The sequence below is a fragment of the Apis florea genome, unplaced genomic scaffold (genome assembly GCF_048593485.1).
Source record: "Apis florea isolate Af1SG1 unplaced genomic scaffold, ASM4859348v1 contig_2495_pilon, whole genome shotgun sequence".
Classification (NCBI taxonomy): Eukaryota; Metazoa; Arthropoda; class Insecta; order Hymenoptera; family Apidae; genus Apis; species Apis florea.
In genome coordinates this window covers 3,834,328-3,847,605 of record NW_028256595.1, presented here as the reverse complement: position 1 = coordinate 3,847,605, position 13,278 = coordinate 3,834,328, and the positions used below count along the sequence as shown (strand labels likewise).

The 13,278-nt window shown below is 45.5% G+C and overlaps 1 protein-coding gene across 22 annotated transcripts in view; it reads left to right on the top strand.

The window, feature by feature from the left end:
* The window catches only part of LOC100865513 (uncharacterized), a 141,501-nt gene that overhangs the window by 37,989 nt on the left and 90,234 nt on the right, over positions 1 to 13,278 (top strand). For 2 of the 22 annotated variants that reach the window (XM_086906523.1, XM_086906506.1), the window contains exon 1: positions 10,646 to 12,360. The exons of 18 other annotated variants lie outside the window; for them this stretch is intronic. In XM_086906523.1, the coding sequence (XP_086762649.1) occupies positions 12,159 to 12,360 (202 nt within the window). In that variant the 5' untranslated portion in view covers positions 10,646 to 12,158. Of the gene's footprint in view, positions 1 to 10,645; positions 12,361 to 13,278 lie in introns of those variants that run through there. 2 more of the 22 variants (XM_086906510.1, XM_086906500.1) reach the window with 1 other exon arrangement.

Here is a 13,278-nt window from a genome sequence, read left to right as displayed (position 1 = left end):
AACGAAGCTGGTCGAGGGAAGAAGATGCCGGTCGAGGGAACGAATCGGTGACGTGGACGTGGTCGTATCGACCCTTGCTCGGTCGGGCGCCGGCTGCCGTCACCCTGGCAACCCACGTCCATTTCCTTTTGCATAGGAAAGGCCAAGACGTGGCGCCGTGTGTGCCACGCGATCACCACACTTCCTCTCCACTCGCTTCTCTTCGTTAGCGTTACGATCGAGAGCACATGCCCTCTCCCCCCCGTGCTTGCGAAAACTTCCACCGAAACTTTTTTAAGTGAAAATGTCGCGAGGCGAAGATAGATACGAATTTTCTCCTCTTTCCAATCGGAAGATACGAGTTTTATACAAGTGGAGATATTTGTCGATCCGATTTTGGAAGAGAGAGATAGTTCGAACGATGGTCGAGGCGAAATAGTTTTCCAGAAGAAAGAACCGATCGATGCGATAATGAAACCGAGTAAGAGGCCAAGGAGAATGGAGAGTTTCCACCTCGTGATCCTCGTTCATGTAAGCGGAAAAGAACGTAACTCGAACCTGATCGATCACCGATCGAACGAACGAGTCTGCCGGCGAACGACTGTCGTGTAAATTCCTCTGACGAATTGTTATAATATCGGTCTCGCCAAACAACGCAACGATATCGCAATTTGCCACGATAAGGACAAGGATCGTTCGACGATCCCTCTGGGTCGAGTTCGAGGAGAGTCACGAGCGATCATCCGCGCGTAATCGGAAGATTATTTATGGTGGCGGCGCGGAGGTAGGAGAAAACGTGGATCGGGATCCGTTTGATATCGGACACGATTCATTATTCGTGCTATTGTATCGCCAATCTAGGCGCACCACCGTTCCGACTTATCGTCGGAACGCATACTCGCCATTGCCTTACCTCTAACTGGATCGTGCATTGTTCCTACGCATAAATATTCCGGGTGACGTTTCGTTTCTCTTTTTCGACGAGAGAAATTCCCGATCGAGAATTATTCTATCGCGTTTTTAATCCGATAAATAATAAAAAAGCGTATACGCGCAGGAGAATCTTTCTCGCGTGGAAAAGTGGATCATCGTAGCCTCCCTTCCCTCGAGACTCCCTTCGAGGATGCAATTTACAACGATGCCCCTAATTGCTTCCGATCGGACTGTCTCCGAGACGGGAGCCCAACCCAAGCCCAAGATTCTCCGTTCGAAGCGAAACACAGGTGCAGCAGGAAGTCGATAAAGCGAGACCTGCACCTGTGTGTATCGAGTTCGAACGTGAAATCCGAGTTCGCACGGTCCCCCCCGGCTCGAGTCGATTTTATTTGTCGATCCTCCTCTGCTTACACATTGTATGTATGCGCGCGCGCGTGTGTGTGTGTGCATTGTTAACTCGTAACATCGATCGTCAGCCCTCGAGCGTCACGCGAGCCTCCAACTGTCGCGAGCTCGTTCGAAAGTAGCATGTTACGACTTGTTTATCCACGACGCGGGACCGTCGATGACCCGATGACCCCGAAAGCAACTCGCCGTCTTCCTTCTCCAACGTTCCTCGACGTTTCTCGTATCGTATTTGTATCCGATTCTTCCTTTTCCCCTCGATTTCTTTCTTCTCGACGCGAAAATGATTTAAACGGAGATCGAGGGAAACCGTGTCTCACGGATCACCGCCTCCGCTCGATCGAATGTTTACGGGAGCGCGGACGACGATCTCGCGTCACTTTTAATAGAGATAGACGCGCATCGCCGCGCTCGAAACGGGAAATTGGCGGTGGCATGCGCGCGCGCCTGGAAAATTTATGATAATTCCATGTCGGTTACCGTCACGCTTCGATCACCCCCCCTCGTCTCGTGTACGCGACATTTCTTTCGTTGAATTTTTTCGATACAACTTCGTATACCAAGAATCGTGGTGCATTTCGTTTTTTTATACGCTTGCAACGCTATCGTTACTCGCGAAAGAATAAAATTTATTTCGTTAACTCGTGGACGAGTCACTCGGTGTAACGGTAAAAGTTTGGAATCATGCGTCTGATCGATGTCCGGGGCGATCTACTTAAAATAATTTATAACAGTAATTCTGTTATAAAGTGTAATTGATATACGATCCGGGCGTTAATTGGTGATCACCGGCTATAAGGATTTCCTAGATTAACAGGTACACACGCATCCTTTCAACAATGATGCAGCATGCTTTGACCCGATGAAGTGGTCGGATGGGAAGCCCCCCACGTGTAAGGTCTGAACTGGAATGCAGCTCGGGTAGTTACATAGCGTGACAACCTTAATCCGTTTAGTCCAGCATCCAATTTCTCGCGTACTTAGAAAAACGATACACTTTCGAGTGGAGATTTCGAATAAATTGAGCAACGCGCGTGAACGACTCGCCTTAATCCCCATTCGATCTATATATATACATACATGCATACGTGCATACATATATAATGATCAGAATTTTCGAGAGAAACTCGCCAATTTCGCATCGAACATATTATATAGTAGAACAATCGTAGAACGATCTAGCTTCTACGAGTCGTTCCAGGGAACGAATTTCCGGAGAAAGAACGAAAAGAAGAAGAAGAAGAAGAAGAAGCCCGCAGAGACACGTGGCGCTAATTAAGTCGCGGCAAGGCAACCGAGCCCAAGAGGCACGATGCACGAAAGCCGAGGAAAGTGGCCGAGAATCGCGTGTCGCCGCCTCGTCACGTGTTGAAATGCAAACGTGAGGCGAGACTCTCCGTTTCGTACGGGCGAGACATCTCGTCTCGAGATCGAGCCGTGCCCTCTTGTCTCATTTCAAGGAACTCCGGATGGAGCGTGTCCGACCGCGTGGATCTTGATTCTCTACGCCAGTCACCTTTCACTGCGTCTCCTTTCCGTTTAAAACGATCCATCAATTGTATTTGCACACCGCTTCAACTCTCTGTCTGCTTGATTAACGCGGACCCGACCCGACCCGACCCGACTCGAGAACGGGTGTATTTCTTTTTCCTTCGTTTCGATTATCGGAAAGGAAAAGAAAAAAAAAAAAAAAACGAAGTGAATTTTAATATAAAAATAAAAGAAGATACGTTCGACGTATTTGGCCGACACACAGAAGAAGAAACAACACTGTTGTTCGCTCGGCAAAGCTCGTAATCCGCATCTTTCCATCGATCCTCGGACGACTCTCAGCTTCGGTCACGTTTCCTTCCTTTTTTTCTCACAGTTCGTTTGCCCCGTCCGTAGGCGCTAAATTCAAGCCAAAGGATGCCGTCGATCGATCGAACCTATCATCTGGGTCAGCCTCGCGCTTGTTCCCCACGCCATCCCCTTTTATTATCCCTCTCTTTCTCTCTCTTTTTTCCTCCCCCCCCCCCCGCGCTCCAACTTGTTCAGAATTCGTGTATTTTCACTCGATACGAACTCACCGAGAGAGGAACACGATTAATCGACAAACCCGAGGAGGAATTCGCTCGGTCGCCTCGTAATTAACCTCGATACGCAATTTTCCGAATTAAGAAACGGAAACGTGTTTCCTGCGCGAGTGGAGATTTTCAAGCGATAACGATCGAGCATTTCAAAGATTCATGCTAAGATCCGCGAGTAAATGGGGAGAAATGGTGTTCCGCGGGCGCAAGGAAACTCGCGGTAGCGAGGTATATTTCTTGTAACCGTGGTGTAATTACGCCGAGGAACTGTTATCCAAGGCTTGCGATTCGGTGAAAGCCTAAAAAAAAGGAAAAAAGGGATAGCCGGTCACGCCTACATCCTGCACGGAATGCTTGCTATTTAACGAATTATTCGGCTCGCGCGTTATCCTGCGAGACGTTGCAAGGAGAATCGAATTTACGAACGTTCGATAAGGGAAAAAAGTAGCGGTCCACTGCTCTTCGATAATAGCTTTCTTTTTACGCTCGTCGATTTTTATCGTCGAGGAGAAATATATCGTTCCTTGTACTCCGTAAAACGACATATCCTTTTTTTTTTTTTTTTTTTTTTTAAGCAAGGAACGCGAAAACGAGCAAAGAGAGATTTTTGCCAACGATAAAGGCAGGGAGACAAAGGGTGAAGCGCAAGAGTCAGGGCAATTTAATCAAGAAGATGGAGTTAACGAGCCCTCTCTGCCTCCTCCTTCGATCCTTTAATCCCTCCCCGTGAAAGAGAGAAGGGACGCTTTGTGCTCGTGCGTGTCTTGACGAGAATTGAAAAAGAAAGGAAAAGAAAAGGATCTTTCTTCGCGATAAGCAGCTACGGTCAACGAACGTGGCCGTGCTTACGTCCACATCGGGACAACGTTGCTGGAATTAACGTTATATTTATTATTCCACGAATAATTAATAATGCTATACTCGAATCTCGTGTTGCCACTTCTTCGATTCGTCGTTCAACTTTTCTCAACGCCGATCGGCACGCGATAAAACTCGGTGTATAATTCGATTCTCTTCTTAATCTTTTCGTAATCGGGTGGAATACGAGAAAGGAAAGTCGATCGGTGCTCCCGATTTGGGTTAAAGACTTTCGCGGATCGTCTATTCTCAAGTTATTCATCGAATCGATTCCACCGCGCGCAATCATTTTCCATCGTCCATTTATTTGTTCCCCCGGCGATGATAATCTTTAGACCCAACTCGCTTTGATCGCTCGACTTTCGACGAGGGGGAGGGAACGGGATACGAAGCCGCTGACCGGGCGAGATGCGATACCGACGGATTAATTCACCGAGATTAAAGACACGCGGGGACGATTGTCCGTGTTTCTCCGTACAAACGCCCTCTTTTGTGTCTTTCTAAGAAGGAAACGCACCCGTCTATATCGGGTTCTCTCTTTTTTTTTTTTTTTTTTTTTTTCAATGAAAGGAGAAACTGTTACGGAGCCGCGGGCAAATCCGGTGAGATTAAGAATTCGAGTAAGAAGAGACGTAATATCGATTATCGGTGTATAGCGCGAGGATGCGGCACCATTTGACGAGACAAGAGAATGTCGCGAAGAGCGTGTTGAAACGTACGGGTGTAAAAAGTTATTTTCGAGGTTGGAATTGGGCGAAGAGCAATCATATCCCGTACGATATGAAGCAATTCGAGTTTTCGTCGTTTTTTGTCGTCATCCTCGTCCTTGGTCCAAGTGTCCTTCCTCGCGAACTCGTTTAAATTTCGCCAACTTTTCGTTCGGCAACTATTAACTTGTTCCAATCGAGCGGAAAATAGAAGGAATAAAAAAAAAAAAAAGCATGGATATTGGATTCGCGAACCCATCAAAAGGATCCTTCGTTTATGGGTTTCGCACCGTTTCGCAATAAAAGATAGCGAGGAGGAAGGATCGTACTCGAGCGGAGAATTAGAACGCGTTTCGCGCAATCTTCTCCGTCTATTTCTCATCCTCGAATCCTTCGATTCCACGTTGCGGTGCCTCTTATATCCGGCGACCTCTTCTTCTTCTTCTTCTTCTTTTTCTTCTTATCTCCCTTCGAAGATCTTGCAACGAGTTCTAGAATCGAGGCGCCGCGAAACATCCAAGTTTTTCCTTGGCCCTGACTGCTCCACTTTCGCCGATCATGGCCTATCGTTTAATTTACAGAGAGGCAAGAAATCGTTTCGCGGAAGCTTTCGTGATCTAAGCAGCGGCGGATTAAGAGAGGAAAAGAAGAAGAGGGAGAGGAAGGAAAAAAAGGAAACGAAGATGAGAAAAAAGGGAGGAACGAAAAGGTACAAAGAAGGCCGCGTAGTCTTCTTCTTTTTAGTCGTGGGTGCCTTGGAGCCGCTCGATATATTTATTACAGCGGAACGAAGTTATTGCCTGTCGAAGCCACGATCCTCGCCGACGATCATCGGAACGAAATTATTCGCGTTCCTTTTGCGCCTTCTAGGAATCGGCTTGGCCCAATTCCCTACCACGCGTCACCCAGCCGAGTCGACTCGAGTCTTCTCGTCAAGAATCATTCGCCAACGATTACTCGTACTATACGATACTTTCTTCTCGTCGTCCTGCTCGATCGTTGTCACGTGCGAAAAAGGAATCGATCGAATAACGAAATCTCGGACAACGCGAGACAGCGTTTCGATTGACTCTCTGTGATTTTAACCGGAGATCGAACGCGAGTGGAGTGCAATTCGATCGATTCACCGAGATGATCCGTCGATCAAAACGGGATCCGTTTCGTTGTTTATAAAATCGGCTCGACCATATCGATTCCACCTCTTCCTTTTTTGAGTTTCCCGCCACGATGATGATTCACGCGGAAATCTCGCGGCTCGATTAGGAACGGAAATCGGCGTTGATTGCCGGAACGCGTCCCCGCTCTGTTAAATTCGCGATTCCTATCTTTTTCCACGCCGCGAAATTGACTCATTTATCACGAGGGAGAGAGAGAGAGAGAGAAAGAGAGAAAAGAAGAAGAAGCACGCTAAGAAGACTATGCATCCCATTCCACCGGGCCAAGATTGCGTATCACTGAAAAAAACGGCTCGCGTAGCTTTCACCGCGTGCCATCTGCTCGCAACACGAGACGTCACGTTTTTTTCTTCTTTTTTTTTTTCCTTTTTATTTTTCTCATTTTAATTATTCTCGCGTCAATGTTAATTGCGAGCGCGATCGCCTTGGAGAATTGCATTCGCACTTCTCCGAAGGAAACGGATCGATTCTAATCTCGAGCGAGCGTGGATTGCCACACGATTTCGAGGTTACGACTTCTTCAAGGTATCTCCGAGTTTTAATGCGTGTATACATCGCAGAGCGTAGGTATGAACGCAAAGGAGTAAAAAGATGGCGAGATTGCCGTGGAAAGCGGATGGAAACGCGCGGTTATGACACATCCTCGTAGAAAACGAGCACGAAAACGGTTATTAAAACCGTTTCGCGGTTATAAATAATAAGATTGGACGTTGAAACGTAGATCGTTCTCCGGGAGAAAGTCGCGTGACGTAATTTTCGTCAGGACCCCCCTTTCCGTCCAGTTACTCGACGCGGAAGAGAATGTTTTTCTCCTTTCTTTTTTTTTTTTTTTTTTTTTTTAACGAGCCACGTAGTCCAACGATACACGACGATTCGATTAAAGACAAGAGAGGATACACCGCGGGGAGAGATGGATAGATTTTCGCGCCAGATGGACAGCCGTAAAAAAGATGGTGGTAATACTAATACGAACGGTACATACGAGGCTACTTTTGGCTACGAGGACTGGCTGGATTGCCGTCACGTATCGACGCCGTCCCTTTTCTGCTCGATCGTGTATCGGGCATCACAATGCCGTAATATCATACGCGGGGACTGCGAAGTAACGGGTGTTCGCGTGGATTTAGCGATGATTTAATCCTCCGCGCCACCAACTTTTCTATGCAATCCAACGCTTTCGTTTGTCGGCGAGTAGCGGTATTTCGGATCATTGTCGTACGCTTCCTGTATTCACTGTCCGCTATGAAAATGCGTCTCGGAAATTCCGTTTTATGCGCAGTTCTCGCGGCACAATCCAATCCTCTGGACACACATATATATTTCGAAACGTTGCATCACGCTAAAATGTTGTTGAAATTTTATTAACCTTATCTAACTTCTCAAGGTTATCGAACGTTGAATTTCTTTTTTTTTTTTTTTTTTTTTTTCCACGAAAGTAACGCGAAAAACACGCGAATTCACTCGATCGTATCGAAATATCTGGGAGGGGATGTCATCGAAATCTCATCGTTCAACGAGAGTTCAAGGTTAGTCCGAGATTGTTCGAAGTTTATCGATATCGCGACGTGGTTTAATAAATAGTCGCGATATAATAATTATTTTACAATCGATCCGAGACGTTCGAAAGCGAATCGTTGGAAAGATCATCGTGAAAACCTATTAGCAGAACGATCCAATTTAACCGTGGAAAGTCCAATTCGTCTTATCGTGGCGATACGACAGGATTACGGTGAACAAGTACGAATACGATCTCTGTCAATCGTCGGGCTGTCGGCAGGCTGTCTGCGTCCGGTTGGATCGCACGAGGCTATCGGACAAGTCGACTTGGCATATTAGTCCCCATAAAAGGGGCATCGATCGCCATTTGAGCGAGTTAGTACACGAGGCACGCACGCGGAAGATCAAGCCGCAAGAAGCTTCTCCGCAGAGCGGGTAACAGTATACGATCGATGTAGCTTGGCTCGGTTCGGTGAAGTACAGCGGTTTAACTTCTCTCGGTCGAAAGAAGTTTTTCTCTTCCGTGTGATTTCATCGTGAGATCCATCGGAAGTTTGAAGTTGCCGCGTTCATAACGCAAGCCTCGGATTCGAGAATTCGGAATCTCGGAATTGCGAAAACGAAAACTTTTTGCGAAAGCCGGGTAACGAGGAGACAGTTAATCGAGCTCGATCGAACTTGATACTGGAAACTCGGTGGCGGTAGACCACTTTCATCGAGCAGATAACTGCCTCGATGTTGTAACACGATTTTAAACGAGGCATCCAATTATCCATTCGTAAGTAGCTGGATCAAAGGTCTGTGCAATAAACTTGACAAAATCTCGAGCGATGGTTCCCCCCTCCTTTTTTGAGTTTTGGCGCATATGATTTAAGTATATCTTTATATTTTCGAATTTCTCTTAAAGTTCAATCGTTTAAAATCGAAGCTATAAATAGGAATATCCGAAAAAAGAAGAAAACAGAATCGAGTCACGTTGACTGTCTGCAAAACCGTTAAGTCGACCGTTATCGTGAACCTTAAACCTGATTTTCAAACATTTGTCCTTTCACGAGCAAATTAATTAAAAATCGGCCCTTTAATAATAATTCGAGTAATCTCGAATTGAAAGATATACACGATACGATAGAACAGGAGCAAATACTTGTGCTTTTTCAACAGGACGTTTCTTTCAAAATGAAAAATCTCGAGAGTCTTTACAATCCTTATTTCGATCAAAAGTTATCATTTCATTCTTGATCCGTTCGTTTTCCCAGATCATTCACTGCAATTTCGTAGAATGCGATCCGAGAAAAAGGTTTTAACGGTGGTCACGTTACGCGAGATAGTTTGGATGCAGTTTCGTGAAACATTGTTCAGCTATAAAAGCGAGGTTCGTGCAAATTGTTAAGCGTGGTCGGCCATGTCGTACGCTCGAGATATTCTCGCATCACGAGCTTTTCTCTCTCGTCCGGCTCACGCGTCTCCCATCCTCCTCTTTGAAACCGTTTACGCTCGGCGAACGCGACGGCTCGGTTTATCCTCGGCAAGAAAATCGCCTCGAACGAGCCGATCGATCGATCGATCGGCATAAAGCGTTGTCGTTAGTTCGATAAGAAACGCAATAAAAAGTTTCGCCAAGTATCTGACGCGGCTCGAGTCGATGCACAGTTTATACTACTAGGCGAGGTGAAAGTATGCGTTCAGTTTGCTTTTCGATAAGAAAGATGTACGAGAATTTGTGATGTTAAGTTTTTTTTTTTGCTAAAAGTCAAGCCAGTCAAGGATTAATTAACTGAGTTTTAGCTGTTAAAAGTTAGCCAGTCGAAGAAAATTACCGTTAAAACAAAATTCGCCTTAAATTTCATCTACCATAGTTTTTAAGGATTACTCCAATTTTTTTTTATTTTAATTGTAAATTTTTATTGAATTCGTGAAATATTAGAGGATATATAATTTTTTTTTTTTAATGATCTTGTTTTTCAAATATGTGGTTCTAGAATTTCGTTATAATTCCGTTTTTTTATTCCTTTTTTTTTCTTCTTTTTTTTCTTTTTCGCCGAGTCAATGCGCTTATACCATTTTCAGAGCTATATCCGTTGCACTTGTAGTATAAATATGTATTTACCTGACTGTATGTGCGTATTAAAATGCACATTAATGATCGCAGCTTAAAGATCACTTCCTTCGTTGTTCAGTATCATGCTATAAACGGTTGTAATTACCGTTTAACTGTAATTCTAGACGTAAGTAATTGCCTTTTAACTGTGCGTAGAATAATGTTATAATCAGATTTTTTTTTTTTTTTTACGATCCTGTTAAATCCTTCGAGCGTATACTGTTAAATTGGACAATCGCTCGAGGAAATAAAATTATACGTGTTTAACAATCGGAAAGACTTAAAAATCTTGGAATTTTAAACAAGAATGTTTAATTCTCATGTTTAAAACAAAGCGTTAAAAAGCTTTTAAGCTTTTATTTAGTTTATGGGGCACAAGGGAGGACAGAGAGAAATGGCGAATGAATGGAACTTCTTTTATAACGCGCAGAATATACAACGCGCAATTGTCCTATTGAGGCAAACAAATCGTAGGCAGAGGACATTTACGCGCAGAAAATCCATCAGTTATTAGAACTTCTCGATCGATATCCAGAAATCAGGCGGTTAGAGAATTTTTTTTTTTTTTTTTTTTCAAATCTCCCAGTTCAACGATCTAGTTCGCTCAATTTTATTTTTCCTCTCCGTATGAAACGAAAAACGTATATTTCGTATTCCATCCGTTCCAACGTGAACATTTATCCGTTCAGTGTCAATTCTCTGATATTGAGTCGCAATTAAATTCGAGAAATTATATTCAGCCGTGTAGATGTGAGCGTCGATGAAATATATAGATTAGACGCACTATGTGTCTTCCGATGCTTTTTAATCTCGGCTCCGACGAAACGAAAAATCCCTGTGTCTACCGGCCGAATCGTGCGTTCGGCAATTTCCGACATCCCTCGGTAGAACTCGCAAGCGCGCCGCATCGCAGCGTCATTCAGTCGAATGCTGACCGCCACGCGCAAAGGATCGTGTTACGCTCGATATCCGTGTGTCGTCACGAGTCACTTCTGTCTGCTGCTTTGACAGCCAGTCACGTCTTACGTTTCTTCACTGTGTTTACATTCGTGATGTACGATCATCGATCGAATACGGTTCGTTTGCTCCCCGCTTAAATCAATTGTCCGATCCGATTCGGTTGTTGTTCGTTTCTTCGGTATCTAATCGCGATTTCTCCAGCGAGGGCACGTGTTACGTCAAACGAACCACGGATCGAAAGTGTTGCACAGTGCGTTCAATTATTTGCCGTGGGCGATCAAAGATCCGTGTATGCAAACAAGATTATTGTGCTTGGGGACGTTTCTGTTGGCAAACACGATCGATATAAAGAGAATACGACATAGATGGTTGTACGTTTGATTTACGTTTCATCTCGAGCGCTACGCTAACTTTGAAATCGTGTCTGAAATTACATTCAAGAGAGGACATTGTCGCGATCGAGCTATCTCGGAGCTTCTTAACCAGGCACCCCGCCTTTAAACGAATTTAACGAGACCACTCGTCCGTACGGTCAATTCGTGGACCAACCCGCGTGGACTGATCCAGCCGTCCCTCCCGTCTCCTCACTCCATTAGGGTTGACTGACCGACCGAGACGCAAGACCGTACTCCGGTCCCCCGGTGATCAAAGATATACTCGTCGAGCGTGTACGATGCGTTCGATCAATCGCGACACGGTGATATATCGGCGAGGATAAACAACAAACTCGAGGCCGAGCGAAAGAAGATTGTTGTTGAAGCAAAAGGAGCCAAAGGACGAAGAAGGAGCGTAACACCGATCGGTGGTTGTTCGCCGAGAGAGAAAAAGAATTTCGTTAAAAAGGATTCTCCGTTACGTGCGAATCGCGAGCTATACAGACCTATTCCTGGTTAACGATCGACAAAAGTGGCTGGTAATTAGAGCCGGATTAATTGGACCGCGAAGCAACTCGCGCCGGACGCGATGAAAGAGAAGAGGAGCGCCGCGAGGAAGAGAGGGTTGCTCGAATAAGCGCGTGGCTTTCGAGGATTTTCGTCTCCTCGCCGACCGAATTCCACCTCGTTTCTACGTGTAAATATTTACGAAACTGTCAGTGAACCCCGAAGCTGCCAGTGATTCCCAGAATTTGAATCACCTTTCCAGTGATTTGTTACGAATCATCCATGTAATAACAGGCTCGCGCGAACAGTACTCGTCCTACTCAACTATTGGTCAACTATTTGTTCGAAAGTTGTACAGTGTTTGTGGTCAGGTCACGGCTCTCGTTGTTTTCCCCCGCGCACTCGACACTCGCGGAGAAGCTCGCGTAGTAAGTAAAACGCGAGTGGAAAGAAGAGCGATCGGGGGGTTGTTGGAGGGTGGTGGTCGATCGGTCACGAGCGAGAGGAAAGCGGCGGCGGTCAGCGTGTCGGGGATCGGGTCGGATAATGCGCCATCGCGCGACAACGCGATTTTCGGCGATCGTGAGGATAGAATGTTGACAGCCCGTTCTGGGCCTCTTGGGCTCGGTGTCCCGCGAACCCTGGGGCCCGCCGAAGGGAGCGACCACCTCTTCCTTCTGCCCGAAAGAGCGCTGATCATGGACAGCACCCACCTGAGACAGGACCTGGCCGGTCTCGACTTCAACTTGCACCTGAACCTGCTCCACACCGCGCCCCGCGGCAACGTCTGGCTATGTGAGTCGCCACTTTGTACCACGGGTCATTGTCTGATGATGGAATGGTGGAGCACGCCGGCCACCATGCGGTTTTTCTCTCGCGTGAAAACCAAAGAGGGGAGGAGAGATTCCGGTTCGATGGGATTTATCTAGTTTTCTCTCGTTTCTTTTAAAGGTCGAACGAATTGCCGCGTTTATGGTTGAAATGCGGACAAATTGCGTAGGTTGGTCGAACGATTTCGTTCCTTCTTATAAATTATTCGACGTTTCAAATATTAACGGAGAATCTTTTGTTCTTGGAGGATCTCTCAATGGATCGTTTAATAAGACCGTTTTAACGATCACGAGCGTAGAGCGTAATCAAGATACGTTTGTCCGAGCTATTCTGTTTCCGTCCGGAATGGAATGATAAAAATACGCTTTATTGGAAAGCGTAAGCGTGTATAGAATGTGTACGTGTTTCTAATTGTGCACGTTTGCAATTTTTTAATACTTTATTCCGTAGAGAATTCATTCTTACTATAAACAATTACCGTTGTTCGTGCACCGACCATAAATCTTTCGAGCTCTATAATATTCTTGCATCGTGGCTCGCTGCGAGTTTTATCGCTCCTTCATCCAAATCTTTACCGGTTCATTTCTTCGCGATCGAGAGACGATCGCTGTTAAGTTTTAGTCAACGGAATAATGAATTATTGAGCTCTCTGCTCCTGCGTCGAAATCTCATTAAATCCCATCCATCTTAGGTCATAATTTCCAATTCAACTTCTTCTTACCACGACCTCGTCAGCCAGCTGTCACGAATAAGAAAAGCTTTTTCTCGATCGATTCCTCTTTCGCTTAATGAAAGTAAGCAGTAGTTGGAAAGCCCCTTCATTATTTTGATGAAGATTCCGATATCGATTCGAGATGTATCGCAGTTTAATATAATATAGTT